Source organism: Polistes dominula, unplaced genomic scaffold (assembly GCF_049000335.1).
Source record: "Polistes dominula isolate Pdom_NZ unplaced genomic scaffold, Pdom_raw_medaka contig_73, whole genome shotgun sequence".
Classification (NCBI taxonomy): Eukaryota; Metazoa; Arthropoda; class Insecta; order Hymenoptera; family Vespidae; genus Polistes; species Polistes dominula.
The window spans coordinates 7,845,527-7,865,702 of NW_028300951.1; the positions used below are offsets into that span (position 1 = coordinate 7,845,527).

General features: G+C 29.3%; 3 protein-coding genes across 7 annotated transcripts in view; 2 read left to right on the forward strand and 1 right to left on the reverse strand.

The window, feature by feature from the left end:
- Cad87A (cadherin 87A) overlaps nt 1-6,467 on the forward strand; it is a 183,977-nt gene extending 177,510 nt beyond the window's left edge. Inside the window, exons 9-27 of the mRNA XM_015326845.2 lie at nt 48-235; nt 329-491; nt 609-1,053; nt 1,508-1,699; nt 1,788-2,041; nt 2,139-2,271; nt 2,378-2,593; nt 2,669-2,968; nt 3,071-3,315; nt 3,390-3,683; nt 3,818-4,015; nt 4,093-4,315; nt 4,404-4,948; nt 5,039-5,214; nt 5,296-5,431; nt 5,519-5,643; nt 5,731-5,832; nt 5,927-6,140; nt 6,307-6,467. Of these exons, the coding sequence (XP_015182331.1) occupies nt 48-235; nt 329-491; nt 609-1,053; nt 1,508-1,699; nt 1,788-2,041; nt 2,139-2,271; nt 2,378-2,593; nt 2,669-2,968; nt 3,071-3,315; nt 3,390-3,683; nt 3,818-4,015; nt 4,093-4,315; nt 4,404-4,948; nt 5,039-5,214; nt 5,296-5,431; nt 5,519-5,643; nt 5,731-5,832; nt 5,927-6,140; nt 6,307-6,423 (4,266 nt within the window). The 3' untranslated portion in view covers nt 6,424-6,467. The remainder of the gene's footprint in view (nt 1-47; nt 236-328; nt 492-608; nt 1,054-1,507; nt 1,700-1,787; nt 2,042-2,138; nt 2,272-2,377; nt 2,594-2,668; nt 2,969-3,070; nt 3,316-3,389; nt 3,684-3,817; nt 4,016-4,092; nt 4,316-4,403; nt 4,949-5,038; nt 5,215-5,295; nt 5,432-5,518; nt 5,644-5,730; nt 5,833-5,926; nt 6,141-6,306) is intronic.
- Rpp21 (ribonuclease P protein subunit Rpp21) lies at nt 6,403-9,635 on the reverse strand. The gene is made up of 4 exons (XM_015326807.2): nt 9,365-9,635; nt 9,159-9,220; nt 9,000-9,091; nt 6,403-8,897 (listed from the first exon to the last, which is right to left on the reverse strand). Exons 1-4 carry the CDS (start codon nt 9,366-9,368, stop codon nt 8,387-8,389), a joined length of 669 nt encoding a protein of 222 aa, XP_015182293.2. The 5' UTR covers nt 9,369-9,635; the 3' UTR covers nt 6,403-8,386.
- A 44-nt stretch (nt 9,636-9,679) lies between these two features.
- Nucleotides 9,680-18,788, forward strand: ana3 (rotatin homolog anastral spindle 3). 5 transcript variants are annotated; one of them, XM_089172042.1, is made up of 29 exons: nt 9,680-9,818; nt 9,916-10,100; nt 10,184-10,354; nt 10,429-10,574; nt 10,669-10,927; nt 11,011-11,175; nt 11,284-11,388; nt 11,450-11,971; nt 12,051-12,271; nt 12,340-12,577; nt 12,658-12,867; nt 12,944-13,150; nt 13,228-13,401; nt 13,478-13,613; nt 13,690-13,914; nt 13,984-14,245; nt 14,327-14,499; nt 14,569-14,811; nt 14,874-15,097; nt 15,178-15,471; nt 15,545-15,785; nt 15,866-16,231; nt 16,323-17,065; nt 17,145-17,349; nt 17,434-17,645; nt 17,719-17,859; nt 17,964-18,093; nt 18,173-18,573; nt 18,701-18,788. In XM_089172042.1, the coding sequence occupies exons 1-28, from the start codon at nt 9,773-9,775 to the stop codon at nt 18,439-18,441; spliced, it is 6,513 nt and encodes a 2,170-aa protein (XP_089028168.1). In that variant the 5' UTR covers nt 9,680-9,772; the 3' UTR covers nt 18,442-18,573; nt 18,701-18,788. The 5 variants fall into 5 exon arrangements, with proteins under 5 accessions (XP_089028168.1, XP_015182329.1, XP_015182328.1 ...); XM_015326843.2 differs by having other exon boundaries at nt 11,011-11,169; XM_015326842.2 differs by having other exon boundaries at nt 18,173-18,767.
- The last annotated feature ends 1,388 nt before the right edge of the window (nt 18,789-20,176 follow it).

The following is a 20,176-nucleotide window of genomic DNA, read 5'->3' on the forward strand; positions in this document are numbered from 1 at the left end:
ATAATAATTGTGTTAAATATTTTAATAATTTATTTTCATTGTGTTAGGTCGTTGCCGAGGAAGTACATACGAATCCTAAACTTGTATCTACAGCGACAGTTACAGTAACGATAACTGATGCAAACGACAATGCACCTTCTTTTGGCAGTCCAACTTATACAGCATTGGTCTCGGAAACTGCTGTTCCAGGTTCACCGGTAATTACGATCACTGCCAAGGATCGTGACAGTGGAAAGTAAGTTGAATAAATAATAAATGGAAAAAAAAAAGAAAAAAGTTGGATCATTGACAAGAAAAAATTTTGATTCGGTGATTTGATATTCAACAGATTTGGTACATCTGGTATAGTTTATCAGTTACTTGGACAAGGCTCGGAACATTTTTCTGTTGGCAAGAAAACTGGTGCCATTACTGTTGCATTTTGTCCAAATCCTGGCACATCACCTTGCTTAGATTACGAAGAACAAACTGAATATTTTCTCACATACAAGGTATGATAAAAATTTATAATTAATTCATTTACAATATAACGAAAAGAAACAAAAAATGAAACAAGAAAATACGACAAATATTATATTATTAATAAATATTTCATTATAAAAAAAAAGGCAACCGATGACAATGGCGAAGGTCAGACAACTAGCGTATCCCTTCGTGTTAGTTTAGCAGATGCTAATGATAGTCCACCGCGTTTCCTTCAAGAAAAATATCGTGCAGTGGTGGACGAGGGTGCTGAAAAATTTGAACCAGAATTGAAAGTCCAAGCACGGGACAAGGACAAGACATCGAAGATTGTTTATAGTTTGGTCGGTGGAAACGAATTGGATTTGTTCGAGATCGATCAGGATACCGGTGAAATAAGCATAAAAAATAAGGGTCCAGTCAATATGACAAATTCAACTCACGATTGGATAGCCCTCATCGTGCAAGCGAGCGACGGTTTATTCGTTGACACTGCTTTGGTCAATATCACCGTACGTGACGTGAATAATAATGCACCGGTATTTCCTCACGACTTATATACCGCCAGTATACCTGAAATTTCACCGGTCGGTTAGTATCCTACAATTTTATGGATGCTTTTTCCTCGATATCACATATAGATATATATTACATAAAATTTTATCTATTTTGTTTTATAATTATATACATTACAAACAAAAAAATCTCCAAAATAATTTATATACGTTAAAAATTGTATTTAACGCTAAACATATTATTAACAATAGAATCAAATGATGCCTATTGTCAAATTTTTAATCAAATTTTTTATAATATTTTATTTGATGAATCGAAAATTGTGTTATTAGCATAAATGATATATTTTTTTTATTATACATATATGTGTGTAAAATGTATAATTTTATTGTTAAATTATTAATTTATTTTTAATACGTTCCATGTCAAGTGTACCATTTTAATGACACAATCGAATGCAACTTGGCATGGTAACGTGATTAAAGAATTTTAATTTTGACAATAAAAATTATGATTAATAATATTATAGGTACCATCGTCGAAGAGGTACGAGCAACAGATGCTGATAGTGGTCTCAATGCTGAATTAGTTTATAGAATACAAAAAGGAGCCTTTGATGATTTTGCTATTAACGAGACAACAGGTGTTGTTACGGTGTCGAGGAAATTAGATTTTGATGATAAAGATACTTATCACGTTGAAGTAATAGCCTTTGATAAAGGTGAAAAGATTTTCTCTTCATTTTATTTATCTACACAAATTGTTGAACAAAATTTATTTATATTATATTTTTTTGTATATATTTTTAGGAACTCCAAGTTTAACAGGAACGACAACGCTAATGATCAAAGTTGAAAATAGCAATGACAAGCCACCTTACTTTACGCCTGAAACTCAACGAGCTGAGGTAACTGAAGATACCCCGATTGGCACCGTTTTTACTACGTTAAAAGCTACCGACCCGGATAGCGAAAATTCAGAAGCTTTGAACTTTGCCATTTCTGAACCAATTACGGCGATCGATAGAAATGGTCAACAAGTTAACGATAGCAAGTCATTTAAAGTATGTTAAAAAAACAATGTAACTTCTATATAAAAAAAAAAGCATTTGCAACAACCATTGCAATAACGTTTAAATTATTTTTTATACATTTTTTTAGGACTTCTTTGCTGTTGACAGAACAACAGGACAAGTTTCAGTTGTTAGACCACTGGATCGAGATGTTGCAGCAACCGTCAGCGTTACTATAGTTGTTAGCGATACTACTGCACCAACTTTGCAACAAGGGAGAGGTAGATTATTATTATTATTATTATTATTATTATTATTATTTGTGTAATTATTTGGTATACTTTGTCAGCACAATTGTGATGTATGTTTTGTGTTATTCACGTATAGGTACCTTGATAATCACTATAATAGACGTGAATCATGTTGCACCAGAATTTTTAAAACCCTGGACTAGAAATAATCCAAGATATTTAATCGAAATGCAGGAAGAACAACCAACCGGTGCAGTCGTAGGTGCATTCACTGCAACCGACGTTGACAGTAACATAGCAGGATACGCGATTGAACCACCAAGTCCTTATTTCAACATAGACAATATTACTGGTTGGTTTATTATTCAAAAATAATTTCCTATTCAAATTTTTTTCAATCTGTTTAATTTTGACTCGTTTATTTTAGGAATCGTTAGAACCAGTCAAGTTATCGATTACGAGGAAACAAAGCAATTGGAGTTCACTGTGGTAGCTTATGATTCTGGGGTACCACAATTATCCACAGCTGCTAAAGTGATCGTTACGGTTATTAACGTTAATGATCAAGATCCGAAATTTGAGAGAGAATCTTACAACGCATCCATCAAAGAAAATTCACCACCGGGATCTCACGTTATTGTTGTTAAAGCTACCGACGGTGATGAGGGTTCCTTCGGTGAAATTATGTACAGTCTGATCGGTGATCATGCTGCCGAATTTAACATTGGTACGTTGAAATATAATTACATGATTTTTATATTTAAACAAAAAGAAGAAAATAAGATCACGACAATGTCAACTAATTATCGAACCTTTTTTGTTTTAATAGGACACGAAACTGGAGAAATAACCGTTGGCAGTGCTGCGGTACTTGACAGAGAAATTACACCAGAGATTGTAATAACAGTTATGGCCAGTGACAACGCTCATGTCAATGCTCGACGTAGTACGTCGATTCCTGTTGTTATTAAATTGATCGATGTTAACGACAATCGGCCAATATTTTCGCAACACAGTTACAGAGCATCGGTTGCTGAAAATTTGTCCGTTAATCCTCCAGCTCCAATTCTACAGGTTTCATTATAATTATATATAATTTTTTAATTTTAGTTTATAATCAAAATATTTCTATTTATTTATTTATTTAGGTGAGAGCTGTTGATCATGACGAAGGTGTTAACGGAGAAGTTTGGTATACCATCGTTCATGGAAATGAAAATGATTCTTTCTCGTTGAATCGAGAAACTGGTATTTTGTATCCAGCTGCAGCTTTACTTGGCAGAGCTGGTTCGTACAGAATCGAAGTTGAAGCAAGAGATGGTGCTGGAAATGGACCACATTCTGATAGATGTTACGTTGATATTAGAGTCACGCCAGTTAACACTCACAAACCACAATTCGTAATGCCTGAATTAACAAATGCAACTGTCGAGGTACCCGAGGTACGTGCATTAATATAATTTAAATGTATGTAATAGATATACGTTTGTAATACATTAATTATAAAATTAATTTGTTTTACTGATAACATGGAAAATCATAAGAATAATTAACGTAAAAGATTAATGAATTTTAGAACGCCGGCGTACCAAATTATTTAATACTAACTGTGAAAGCTATCGATCGTGACCCTGGTGAAAATGGACGAATTAGTTATCATTTGAAAGTTGGAAATAAAAATGTACAAGAAACCGAAGAATTTTTGATAGATCAGGAAACTGGTGAACTACGATCGAAGATCATACTCGATCGTGAGATTAAAAGTAAATTTGAAGTAAGTTTTTTTTTCTACAAATATAAATTACGAACAAACAAATAAATACGTATAAACATTATTCATTTTCACTTTAGCTTGTCCTGGTAGCAACTGATCATGGTACACCAACAGCCTACGAAGCTTTACGTCTTTTAACGGTTCAATTAGTCGACACTAACGACAACGTACCACAATTTTACGACGAGTACAATTTTCAAATATCTGAAAACCGTCCTAAGGATTATTTCGTAGGTAAAGTAACTGCTCAGGATGAGGATGAAGGTAGACACGCTAAAGTTTACTATTACATAGAAGCAGGTTTGTAATAATCATTTGATTTTGAAAGACTGTATCAATTAATCACGTACTTTAATTGTTTTTCTTGTTATTTTTTAAATAATTCTAGGTAACGAAGGTTACGCATTTTACATGGATAAATCGGATGGTAGCATATACGCAAACAAATCATTCGATCGTGAGGCAAGAGACAAATATGTTCTATCCATTCTCGCATCCAACAATCCTGACCTATATATCAATCCAACGGAAGCAGGTCGTCCCTTATCACTAAGTTCAGATCATGGTCATGTTAATGTAACGATCTTGATTCTCGACGAAAATGATAATCCACCTATCTTCGAAAGAAACGATTATTATGCTGGAATTAATTCTATGGCTAACGTTAACGATTTCGTTACCAAAGTAGTTGCATCTGATTTGGATGTTGGTGACAATGGTACGCTTCATTATTACATAGCTGGTGCCAATTTGTATAAATATGGATCGGACAAGCCTAGTGGTTCGATAATACCAAGCCCATTTAATGTCACGCAAGATGGTAAATTAATAACCAGTGGATATATGGCTGAATATAATCAGGATAGATTTATCGTTGAAGTTATAGCCAAGGAGACAGCCATTCCAGAGAGATACGCAATGACTCGAGTTCATGTAAGACATTTTAATCACAATATTTATTCATATTAATTTTAATTTTTGTTAATTATTATCTTTTTTTCTTTTCTTTTTTTTTATATTAAGGTATGGGTATTTGAACCATCACAATTGATAAGAGTGATCTTATCACGACCACCGGAAGAAGTTAACAGACAACGTGATGAGATTGTTTCTGAATTATCGAATGCTACTCAAAGTAGAGTAGTCGTAGATGATATTAGATATCACGTAGATGCTTCTGGTCATATTAGAAGAGAATGGTAAGATGATTAATTAATTAATAATACATAAATATAATTATTTGGTTTTTTTTTATAATTGTATTATCGTTTTTGATTTAGGTGTGATATGTATTTGCACGTGGTAGAATTAAAAAGTCAAACGATAGCTCCGGTACCGCACGTTCTCAAAGTCATTGATGCCAAATACGATTTCTTAAAAGATTATTACGCCGGCTTTGCCATAGAAAACGTAGTGGTAAGTATTTTTTTTTTATATTTTAACTGTGTATCATAAATTAAATAATAACTAAAACAAATTTAAATTGAATATTTCGTATTTCAGCCAGCTTATGCTGGAGTTCAAGAGGAACCTTTTGATCCTGCGTTAGCAGCTTTGATAGCTTTATTAGTCGTTTTACTAGTAGGTGCTGTTACAGTTACAGTAGTTTGTTGCTGTTTACGGCATTGGTAAGTTTTTAAAATTATATATATATATCTTTTTAAAAATAATATTCCACCTAAAATTTGTATTAATTAATTTTTATTTCACTTCAGGGTAATTACTGTGCCAAATGATATTCGTAAGAAGGATGGTTTGATAAAGAAACAAATAATCGATGAATTAAATACAACGGAAAATCCTTTATGGATTGAACAGTAAGGAATTAATTTTAACATATTTAAATATATATTCCAATAACTATTAATTTTTATAAAAAAATAAAAATATTGAAATTGTATCGATTTACAGAAAATTAAAATTATACGAAGAACAAGAATTAACGATGCAAGTATTCAGCGAACCCGAAGGTGGTCTTGGTTTGGAAAGACGTGGAAGTGGTGTAAGCCTTGGTATGGGTGATACGTCTCAAGACAATACTTATGCTACTATTCAACACCCGTTACCAGCAAATAGGCATCGTTCTACTACTCCAGATTATACGACTCTTCCAGGAAATCATAATGTTTGTAAATTAATCTAAAACGTTCGTCTATGATAATCGAATTAAATTATTATCAAATTTATAATATTAATCATAATTATTGGTGTATTTTGTTGTTGTTGTTTTTTTTTAAGGATGTAGGTATTTAATTTATTAGATTATTATACATTTATCATTTTTCCTTTAGTTATATGAATCAGCAATGGGATTTCAAGGTTCAACGTTTCAGCCATCGCCAAATGTAATGCCACAACTAACGCTGGACCGAGACGGCCAACCCCAATTTGTTTCAGGGCTAGTATAAAGATAAAATTAAAAAAAAAACAAAAACAAAAAAAATAAAAATAATACCTTGGCGCGGAAGAAAAAGAAAAAAAAAGAAAAACCCTTTTCATCTATACGTAATTATAAAAGAACAAAAACAAAAAAAAAACCAAAAAAAAATCGCCGTACGTTGTACCTCTTTATCTACGGCTCTGTCTATTGCACGCGCCTCTTTAAAGAAAAACTAATTAAAAAAAAAAAAAAAAAAATTAAAAGGCTCGCATGCACACACCTCTGAGACAATAACAGAATAGTTAAATGTGTTATTTCGTGAACGGAGACGGGATATTATAATTGAATAGATTCGTTTGCGATGCACATAGACGCGTGTAAAAGAAGAGCGCAAGATATTTTTTGTTTTATATATCTATATATATTTTTTTTTCTCAATTTCCGATATAAATGAATTTACTTCATTTTGAAATTCGAGTTCATTCCATGATGACAGTATTAACGAATAAAAAATTTTGATGGAATGGGAAAGGGGAAGTACGAGAAGAAGGAAGAGGAGGAATATTTTGAAGGACAACGACGAATGATAGTCAATATATTAAAGGAGAAAAATATATCCTGTAGCCGGTGTGTGCATGTATATATGTGTGCGTTGCCAACCTGGAGTCCTATCTATAATTTATCGTTAGAATTTAGTATTAGGGAAATCAAAAATACTAGCTCATAGATCTTAAATGAAAATATTAAGGGGAATAAATAGATAGAAGACCGAAGCTTGGCACGACAGATATATGTATATAAATGAATGTGTAGATTCCGTCCAGCCCAGTTTTTTTATTATTATTATTATTATTATTATTATTATTATTATTATTATTATTATTATTAAAATTAATTATTATTATTGATTATTATTAAATATTATATATACGGGGTGTTAGGTTTTTCCGGTCAAATGGTGTCAGCGTATTCTGCGGATGAAAATAAGAAAATAATATTACATGAACATAAGTCATTTTTAATAAATCTTTAAATGAAGCTTTAACCCTGATGCAATTTTGATGCAGCCCTGTATATATATATATATATATTATACAATTTTTTAATTACTTTTAATATTTATATATATATATTATATATCTTCAATTTATATGATGTAGTTGTTTTTTAAGAGAGGTGGTATCGTTAGTTAAATGCCATATATATAAGTTACATCTTTTCATATTTTAACAAAATTTTAGGAGAGTTTATGGAAATTAAAGTTTTTCGATTATACATATATACGTTCGTTTTATATATTTAGTATTATTATATACTAAGAATACTTATGCTACAAACCTCTTATATATATTTATATATATGTGTGTTTGTAGATGGCCCTAAAACTCATATCATCTAATCTATTAAACATAAGTTATTTAAGTTGACATTAAATGACTGACATTGTCTGATTAATCTGTGATTTGATTATGCTCGAATTAGAGCGTGCTGATTTGTTTTTAGGTAATCCGTATAAAACATTATGGAAGTTACTGGAGATGGGCGGATATAGTTGTATGAATTAGATAAATGATATTGCTTGCAGTGAATTTCAGTAGAATTGAACTTAATTCAAAAATGAAAAAGAGTAAAAAAAAGAAATTAATTCTACTCATGACATATATAATATCATCTTTCAAACATTCATTCAAAACCGTCCTTCTTCAATGCTAAGAAAATTAAAAAAAGAATATGCGCAGTTGTCTTTGGATTTCACTGCAATCAATTGTCACCGTAAAATATATCTTATACTCCGAGAACGGTAACTTAACTTCGATCGAGTTATTTCTATGAACATGTACTGTAAAACTATTATCAGCATTATGATATTACTAGATGGTTATAAATATTCCAGTTAGCAAAAGTGTCTGTTTATTAATTACAAATTTATTGTAATATTGTAACATATTTTATGTAAGTGATTAATAAAAAATATTCGTACATCAAATTTATTAAACGATATTAGTGACTGTACAATTTGTGGATTGAGCCTCGTCCTGATTTACATTGAGATTATTATCAGATTTATTTTCTATCCTCGTATTAGTAGTACATTCAATCTTATCCTGATTTACATTGAGATTATTATCAGATTTATTTTCTATCCTCGTATTAATAGTACATTCAGTCTTGTCCTGATTTACATTGAGATTATTATCAGATTTATTTTTTATCTTCGTATTAGTAGTAGATTCAGTCTTATTATTGTCCTTTACATTACTTTTATCACAGTCGATAGACTTATTTTTAGGAATAAAATGAAGAGTTTCAACGATTGCTTCCGGCTGTTCTATCCATAATTTGTATCCTTTTTTAGTAGGATACATTTTACTATTTAAACAGATCAAACATGTCCATTTAACTCCTTTTATACGCTTAGAACATAATCTAACTCTAGCCGTCTCTCCAGGTATAAGAGGAGAGTTACATTGTTTGCATATCGTTCTTTTTAAATTTGGCTCCCTATATAAAAAAAAAGATATAAAAAATATGATAGATCCTTAATAGAATTAAAATATAAAATTCTAAATTATAATTAATATAATATTTATATATAGCACCTACACTCGTAGTACAGCTTTCTTCGCACAACCCATCATCATACTTCCATAATACGAAGCAGCAACTCTATTTTTTAATGATATCATATGACTAGCCTATAAAAAAAAATATAAAAAGAAAAATGTTCTAATTTTCTAGGAATAATTGTCAAGCATTTCTTACCTGATACAAATAATTCATTCTCTCGAAAGCATCTTTCCCTTGACAATATTTTGCTTCCTTACCTGTAATCATTATACGTACATGCATATATATATATATATATATATATATATATATATATATATATATATATATATATATATGCATCTTTATATATAAAAAAATATTTATTTTGAATTATTAAAGAATAATTATTTAAATCTTACCCATAATTAATAAAAATAAAATCACAATTAATATAATATATATACATATGTGTTTGTGGTGTATACTGTAATCAAAACTAATCTCACATTCTAACTTCAAAATTATAACCTTAAAAAACAGGGTATTCTACACGCTCTTATAAGATTTGGTAAATAAAATATAAATAAAACATTAATTTTTGCACTAATATAATTGTTTTATATATTAAATATTGTACATAGAAAAAACGTTTAATATAATAAAAAATAATAATTTACATAGACAAAACTTTGTTTAATACTAGATGACTCTAGAATCGGAGAACATAGTCGTAAGTTGGCGCTCATGTAATTTGTGGCGGTTTTATGTTCAAAACTTAATTAACCTCAAATCTAGTTGCATGTATTACGAATTGATAATAATATACAATGTCAAGTTTAAATACTATTACTTTTGCACATGTTAAAAAGTTAGGTAAGCTTTTATTAGTTGTAAGAAATAATTGATATATTTTAAGGTTAATTTTTTTCTATTAAATGTGAAATTTAAAAAATAATATATTCAATTTCAGCGCACAGTATTGATGAGATTAGAGCAAGAGCATTGGAGAATATTATTTCTAAGTTAGATCTTGGCTTTGGATGTGATTCTGATGCTGTTAAAAAAGAATTGATTATTAAACTGTTTCATTGGTTTTCTTTTGACAACATACCTCATCCTCAAGAAGCCTTAGACTTGTTACATAGATTGATAAAGGTATACTAACTTTTTTTAATAGTAATAAATATTCATAAAGAATCTATAACGTTATACATTGAATGTCTGTTAATTTCTTTAAGGGTGGAAATAACAATTACTTAAATGCATTTGGTAGATCACGCTTTCAAAATGAGTTAGATCAATTGAAAAGAAAACTTGACGATTCATGGCACGATAAAATTCATCAGATAGAACAAACTATTCTTAATCCAGATCAAGAAGAATCTGTCAATGACAGATGTAATTATAAGGTAAACAATTTATTTTATACGTTGATCTTAATACCATGTGAATGTTTGATAATGATTTGTTGTAATTATCGTAGTCATTAGATCCTTCAAGAATATCATTGAAACAATCAGAATATGTTACAAGAGTTCATAATTATGATAAGTATGGAAGTAGAGATTTTAACGCAGACACAATTAATGCTTCCAATAATATTGGTACTTTTATATCTCCATTGGACAGGTAAATGCATATACTTAGTCTATTGATACATTTTTTTTATGATATAAATTTTTAAATTGTATATTAAATATAAATATTATGATTTTTTATTTAGTACATTGCCTGTGGATCTTACTCTTCAACAAGATGATGGTACACTTGTATCCAAGACAGTGGAGGGTGGAATAAAATGGTTAGTAATGCCATGGCAACCATTAGTCACATCAGATAAGGGTGTATTAGGAGCAGTGGAGGAAGCTTTAAATAATACGTCAGATACTAATCTAATATTACATACATGTCAGTTTATAAGTAATGTCATGTTACAAGATTTTCCAGCCGAAGTTTTCCTTCAAAGGCCAGCAATAGTATCTGTGAATATTAAAAAAATAATCTTTTTACGGACATTATTTTTTTCCCACATTAATCTAACAATATTTTTCCTTCCTTCTTCTAGGTGTTGCATGCTTTACTCGATACAAGCGTAAATATCATGGAGCCTGATATTAAATATATTATATCTGCTGTATTGAAAACATTGCACAAATTAACAAGGTGTCTACGGTTTAGAATTTATTATTATTATGATCCTTGCGTAGCTAATAAAAAGCAAAAGGTAAAAGTAAATATCTGTTTGAATTATTAACGTGTATGTATATGTCTAATAATGATGCAACCCGAAACTGTTTGATAACTGATTACTCGCTATATTAATTTGTATTTATTTTAGTTACTTACAGAAAAATTAGATAATAATAGTTATCATTTATCAGAAGCTAGAGATAGTCCTGATGGAGGAATACCAGAAGCTAATTATCAAGCGTATCAATCTGCTGTAAGTAGTTTTATTTTTTTTAAACATCATATTTATTATAATGACAGATATTTTTCTTTAGGCTACAAGTGACAGAAGTCAAAGTATCATGGATAATGCAGATGAATCCGTATTACGGTTACAACAAATGCTTATTCCTACCTATTGTATCGAAACACTAAAACATGTTATTTCACAATTGAATATTCCTAATGATTCAACATTCCCATTAAAAAATATTAAATACATAGTTGACTTGATTCACGAATTAGTGCAATTATTATTAATCACAGTCATGCCAAATATATGGATATGCAATGACAGTATGGCAAAAAAGATGAGTGACGAATTGAAAATGTTGTTAACATTACTAGGAGATTCTTTGGAATATTTTGGAAGTTACAGTAGCATAGATTATCACAGAATCACGTATCTCCATCTTCTTTGTATTACAGTCAACTTATTAAGTAATATTGTACCATTTGAAGTAGCCGATATTATTTTAACTAAGTCGATGAGAAATTCAATGTCTATTGCATTAATGGATGCTTCCATATATTTAATGTATCCAAAATTACACATTGCACTTCAAGTATACATTCAGGTAAATTTTATAAATTAAAAAAATATTATTTTCTTTTTTTTTATATTTAATATTATATTATTTATATATATACATATAGCATTTAGAAGATTCAAACGAATTGGCGATAATCAAAGTCTTCGATGAAACTCGAGTTATCATTAAATCGATGCAAGCAGCTATTTGTTCGATAAAAGATTCTTCTAGAGGATCATATTCTGATACGTTAAAAACATTATACGCATCTAAACTGAGTTTGCCTTATCATAAAAATATGAGCATAGTTAAAAAAGCTATTAAATTTCTACAAAATATTAACAGGCATGTATTGATTAATAATCAAATATTTATTTGTCATATTTTAATAATCATGATAAATTTATTCACAGATATTCTCTTAGCAAGGAAGATCATGTAATATGCACGAAATTAATATTAAATTTATTAGCAAATGGAGATACAGATATTCAAGAAACTGCATACAAGGAGTGCCATAATTTAGTTAAAAGTATTTTAGGGATAGAATATAATAAAGAAAAACTTACTTGGGAAAATTTGATCTTCCTTTTGGAACCAAGTGTTTTAACAGAGATCATTTGCTATGGTTTATCCAATAAAAATAAAGAAGTTAGCACGTATTATTTTATTTTTTATTAATTTATATGCATAACATTTTTATTAATTTTATTTATTAATATATTTTATAGATAAGGGAAATGTCTGACGAGATAATAATTTATATATTAAAAGGAAAAGTACAAGCGAATGAGACAGGATGGTTAAAAATATTAGAAACGATTATACCGGTGTTACCACTTCTTCAATGTTACGCGCATTCATCTACAGTTATTGGAAGATGTATTACAAAAATGCTTGATCCTGATATTTTTAATAGTATACACTTACCGTACCTCGAAGTAAATTATTTATATTTTATTTATTATTTATATACAATGTTTAATTATTTAAACATTATATAATATTATGTTTCAGGTTTTAAAAGGTAATTTAAGACTGTTGTATTCAATCGAATATGATGTCAGAGAAGAAGCTACTTGTAGATTGATTTGGTTACTCGGCCAAGAAAAAGATTCTATGAAAAAATTACCAAGATTATCTTCGTTGCACGGTCTACCTCTCAGTTCTCTTTGCATATTCGAACGTCCATCTGTTTTTAAACGCCTAGAAGGAAATTATCAGGTTTTACATTTAATCATATTTTTTTATTAAGATATAAAATTTATAAAGTAAATAACAATTAAATATAATTATTTTAGAGAAGTAGTTTATTATCGGTACTAGAAATGTTAAGAGATTCCGATGTTGATCCTAAAATGCGTAAATCTGCATTAGTGCAAATCAATGTTATGCTTACAGACATATCTCTGCATAAATTATTCGTTAATGAAAATGGATTATCGTTAATTTTACATGCATTCAACAGTGCTTTGGTAAATACAATAATATTTTTTACGTTTAAAAAACTATAACATTTATATAATTGTATTTTTGTGTGATGGATTATAGGTAGAAAATGATTATAAAAATTATCCTGATTCTGTAATTCCGATACTTGCGATATTAAAATTAATTGTTGCGAGCGAATCGTCAGTGAGACATGAATTATCCACTAACGTTGACGTTTTCATTAATATTATTCGCAGTATGTACAGTATTTATTTCAATATTGTTAGTTTAATTATTTATTTTAATTGTTATTTATATATTTAAATTTTTAGGTATCTTTTTATTTCCAAATAATGAATGCGTCAAGGCTGATGGATCATATATTTTATGTTTACTTTTATACAATGATTATATAATTAGAATGAATGAAAAACACGTAGAAAGTAATGTGCAATTAACAATATCATTGCCTCACATTATCGTCATTAAAATGAGATTACCATTAATTTGTAAATCTCATTGGAAGACTAGTATACATAGAAGATCAGAAATATCAGGTATATTTCTATATAATAATTTAATATATTTAATATATTATTATAATAATTCGTATATACTTATTACAGTTCTCCATGGAAGCAATCAAACGATACTAACATTTGTACGACAATATTGGGCATGGGAATGGAACGGTGGATGGAAGATGTTATGGAAAAATTACGATGATGTTAATGATCCTGAATTACCAGAAAAATTGAGAATACAAGATTACGAATTCCTTATTTTTCAATATAGTTGTTCATATTTTTATTGTCAAAAACAATTATATAATATACAAAATTCTACGACTCATGATGGGGTTTTAAATGCTTTGGATTATCTCATAATGTAAGTTTTTTTTTAATTAAACAATTAATTATATACACATCTTCGCGCATATATTTTTATAATAAAATGTATTTATTATAGGTATTTAAAATTTTATAACATATTGAGATACGAAGAAATCAAGGATATTCATTCTTTGCCATGGGAACAAACGTTCGAAAGATTTTTATCGTCGCATCCATCGAGTAAAGAGGATTGCGATCTATTCGTTAATATTATTAATTTTCTACAATTATATATCGGCACGACGAAAGGTAATTAGTTAGTATAAAAAGTAAGATGATTAAATTATTTAATCTTTAAGATATAAATTATTATTGTAGGTAAAAGTTCATGGATCAGTAAGATGATAAAAAATATGACAAAGTCATGGGCAGATTTATTTCAAAATTTGGAAATGGATAATCAAGATGTACATCAATCGATTTTGAAATTAGCACGCACTTGTGCAGCCATTGAAAGAAACGAAAAATCAAACATTAATCCGACGCATACATGGATTCATTTTATCGAATTAGTTGTTTCTACTTTATGTTTTGGCAATCAACAACATTTTTACAATCTTGGTAAGAATATAACATTTTATTTTTACTTTCAAACTTGTTCTAATGAATGTTTTGTTTTCTAGCATATTTGGATTGGCTGTTGACATGTTTAACATATTTAATAAATCAATGCGATTGGAGCAATCATAAAAATTTATTAGCATCTTTAGGAAACACACTAATCGAAATGATTATATCTTTTCATGGTGCTGGTACAGTCAGTTTCATGGGTTTATCTATAACCAGGAATTCTATCATTTGTCTCAATCATTTGCTTTATCAAATGCACGAAAATTTTAATAAAAATGTACAAATATTTTCATTAAATCAGATCATGAAAAACAAATTATTTAATTAAACTAATAATTAGTCATTGTGTGTTTTTAGATGTGGATAGCATTTTGGTACGAAGATAGCAGATCTCTGGGTTGGTTGCCAATGCTTTGGCAAAACCGAGATCCTTTGGTACGTGCATCAGCATTGCAACTTTTGTCAGGATTATTAAACGAAATGAATTCAGCATCCCAAATTTCTAATGCTATTGCTGTTGCACCTAACGAATTATGTTACACGTTATTGCAATATATTATAATCAGAGAAGAATCTTGTATCGTTCGAGAACAAGCTTGTATCGCGTTCAGCAACTTAATTAAAAATTACAACTCCATATCTTTTCAACATGTAAGATATTTTATGGCACAAATAATTAAATGCATTTTTTTTTATTAATAATTAAGTAATTATATTCTAATAGGTGAATTCGTTGGAAACAAATATCATATTAATATACATAGAACAAGTGAATTTTTATTACGAGATGAGCATATTGTATTCCAACATTTACGTGCTACCATCGTTAGATTTTGATTTGTTAAATGGTCAACAACAAAAAGATGATAAAGTACCATCCATACAAGCTGCAACATCAGGAAACATTTCATTAGTACCACGAACTGTTTCATATTTATACAATTGTCAGGATGAACTGTTACCATGTAAGCACTTCAAATATTTTATTTATATATTAATTTGATTATATTTTTTATTACATGTTATTCGTTATTTTGTTATGCAGTTTCCACGGTGGATTCTGAAAGTGTGGATATGGATAATTATTTACTATCTATTGCAACTCCTGCTTTAGTAACAGCGAGCTGTACTCTTTTAAATAATTTAATACTTATCGGCCAACAGGAAGTTGTACGCCATGTTTACGAACAATCATTGGATAAATATCTTATCGGAAATTTAAAAGAAATTCCACAGAATATTGATACTAAAAAAGATGTTATACATTATTGCGAAATTTTAGAAATGTATACCAGCATTTGCGTGGTCTTATCGAATTGCATTGTACATAGCAATGAATTTGCTGCAGTTGCCAACTTTACTTCGGATTGTATTTATTCTTTATTTAATCTTCTTCATAACGATTTGTACAGTAAGTATTATACAAATAAAATTTTATGGAAAATAATTGGAACATCTTGTATGTTAAAACTAATGTTAATTCTTTTTAAATATTTTTACAGATATTCATACGCCACGTTTGATTTCTTTGTACAACAAATTAAAAGCAGAAATATATAATTTTTTATCAGTATTATCATTAACGGATGATCAACACTTTGAATCTATTCAAGCAGCTTTGGAATTACATGGTCCGGATAAAGCACTGACTTCTATTTGCACAGCGATAAAAGATTCTGATACAGAATTACGAATGAGTGCTATCGCCTGTCTTACCTTTCTTCTTACTCAAGAAATTCAGAAAGAAACTTTAGGAAAGAATAACATTTCGATAAAGATGATCTTAGATAATATTATATATATTCCAAGAAATAATCAAAGTAACAATTTACAAGAAGTCATATCCAATGTTAACAAACTTTCCATAAGGAGTATAAATTTGCATTCTAAAAAAACAAATAGGAATGAAGAAACTGAGGATTACACCATAAATTCGGATAACATTCAAATGAAATCAGACAACGAGCATCAGTGTACGATTGGTGCTGAATTATGCAAAGTTTTATTAGCTCTTTTTATTGCTCATAATTATACGAGATCCAAAAAAAATCGTAAACATATAGAAAATAGAGATCTCATTGTCAGTTCACTGGCTAATTTATTATGCGTTTCTGTGGAAGCTAAAAAAGTTGCATTGAAAGAGAACTTATCGGAGACTGCGTTGATGATACTCAAAGAATTGTATGTCAAATTAAATTTACAACCGTTTGAACTTTACAAAAATCAGGTTGAGCGTGAAAAAAAGGTACGCGTTCTTATATTTTCTCACGATATTTATTTATATTAATAATTAAAGAGAATCTAATTATTTCTTTTGTTTTCAGATTAATCCTTTGTTCAGTGATATAAACAATATTCTCATATTATTAATGAATTTTATGCATGAAAATTTGCAAGTTAAAGAAACACTTACCAAAGATGGCTTAGCTGATGTGTTGCATAAATTATGGGCTTGGATAGCTTTAAATAAAAATATTTCGACCTGTGCTTTAAAATTATTGGCAACGTTCACTACTAAATGTTCCGCAGGTATAAATTAAAATTAGTTTTTTTTTTAATTTATGTAATATATAACAAACATATATATATACGCAAGTGTTTTTTATTTTACAGCATCGCAATCTTTGACTTTAACTACAGTATTGCCAGGAGCAGGATTAAGAAAAACACCTAACACGATTGCTATAATACATATCATTATACAATTAATTTGTAAAGAAATCGATAAAGCTGGATATCTTTTTGATAACAACAAATTGCATTTTGCATTTCATGTATTACGAAATGCTGTACACGTGCACGAATGCAGAGTTTCTATTTCAAAAGTATTTATTTGTTTTTTCATCACTATGTAATTTATTAATTTAATTTAATTTAATTTAATTTATCTTTTTTCAGAGTAATTTATTACAATTCTTTACGAAGATTCATCCCGTTACCACAAAAAGAGTAAAACCTTGGCCTTTGGTAGAACTCTATTGTTTAGAATTTCTAATCGATTTTACATATTACGAGGAAGGACAAATTTGTGTGCCTAAAGTAAAAAAATATATATATAATTATAATTATAATTTTTTAATGCATGCGCGAACAAATTTGTATTATCGTAGTACGCGTTTAATTTATTAATTTATTTATTTTAGGCTGTAGATAGTTTAGATGCTTTGATACATTTAGCAAAATGTTCATCATCACCATCAAAAATTTTAGCCATTTCTATTCTACGTAATTTAGCATTTAATATGACAAATAGGCCAAGAATTCTTAGTTCAGGTTTGTTTAAAAAATTGCTAAATTTTAAAATAAGTACATTTATTAATTTAATAAGGTTTCTTCATTTTCTTTTTTATAGTGGATATCATCAATCTTCTTCACGACGTTTTTAAAAATGGATCATTATGTGAGATCAGAATAGCGGGATCAATGTTGTGGTCGTTAATATGTAACAATCAAAAAGGAAAATTAATAGCACGAACTGCTGGGTTTTCACAAAGTATACAAGAGGCGTTAGGTAGATTAACGTTGTTAACAACAAATAATGTGGAACAAGAGCAAGATGTTGTTAAAATATTGGAATATGTGATACGTTTAATAAGTCCTATCGAGAATAAGTCTGATTAAGTAAATAATAAGAGTTTCTCCCAACTAATTGTATATAAAATATATATATATATATATATATATTAAATATTTATAAATATTTATAATTATGCCATGAGAAATATTTTTGGATAAAAATGTTTATAAATTTAGGTATGAATTTATTGTAAATATGCCTAGATTTTTAATATACATATTTTACAAGTAATGTAAATTATTAGAAGATAATTGTTAAAAATATGATTATTATTGTTTAAATAGAAATATTTTTGTTCCATAGACACAGCCTAAAAACGAAGCTACATATATAGAAGATACTTTGTATACGAAGAAAAAATGTTAATAATTATATATACATTCGAATAGAAAAAAAATGAGTTAGTATATACGAGGGTGGATTGAAAAGTTTTGAGCCTCAATGAAACAATTTTTTTCCTAAATAAAAGTAAGTTTAAAAAATCGAAAAAAAAAAGAATTGTTTCTATGTTAGGCTTAAAACTTATTCATCCACCTATATACATATATAAATAATTAATATAATTTATTTCAAAATTGTCATAATTTTTATATGAAACAAAATTTTTGAATAGTGCGCGCAAAGAAAGAAGGATTAGAGAAATACCATAAGAAGATAAGAAGATTTGATAAAATTATCGTCTCTCGAATTCTCGAAAGATCGATGCTATCGACGCATCGATAAGGATAGGATAGGGTAGTTGGTGGCGCTACAATCGACTATAACGACGGTGGTTTTCACTATGGCCGACGAAGAACGTGCCGTGTTCTTAAAGCTCGTATACGACGAGGACGATTTATTGGGCTGACAACACCCGTTGTAATTCGCGATCATCGAAATTTCGTTTGATTAATAAATCGTGCGTGAGATTATTGGTCATTGAAGGTGCGTGAACGAAGTATTGTATATCATTTTGTAGTGAACGAAGGAGAGAAAGAAAGAAGAAGAAGAAAGAGAGAGATAGAAAGAACGAAAAAGAAGAAAGGAAGGAAAGAAGAAACGTCGTTTTATCTCTCTCTTTTGGGGGTGCTTGGTGATTATCAAAGAAAATCAGTGCGTTTTTTAAACGACGACATACGTGAATACATAACCTTTTTCGTGCAACATAAGAAGATCAATCGAAGAAGTTTTATCGTATTGGCCAATCGAAAAAGACCACAGCCGGTAAATGAGCGAGCTGACGAATGAGAGAGAAAGAGAGATATAGGATCGTGGAAGTTGAAGGGAGAAAACGCCCCCATCTCTCGCGTATTATATTCTCTCTCTCTCTCTCTCTCTCTCTCTTTTACTCTCTTTCTCTCTTAAAGCTTCGAACGCGACCGCGCGAGTTACGCCCCTCCTCGTGCGTGCCAACTCCAACTTTGAGAGAGGGAGAGGGAGAGGGAGACTTGACTTTAATACATGATCGACTCTTCCTATTTACTATTATCGATACAGTTTTCTTTTTCAAATTTACTTTACGCGCTCATATTTTTCATCTCTTTCTATATTTCATCTCTGTTTTTTCTCTCTATTTCTCCTCTCTCTATCTCTCTTTTTTTTCTTTTTTCTCTTTCCATCGTTTGCACGCTTCGCGCGCTCCTCTTCTTGCCCGCCAATCAGAAACTTGTGATTCGACCACTTTAGTCATACATACATACATATATGTATATATATGTTTATTAAATTTTTGAAAAATCTTATTGGTTGATTTTGAAAGATAATTCAATCGAGAAAAGAAATCAATTTATTTGTTCTTTT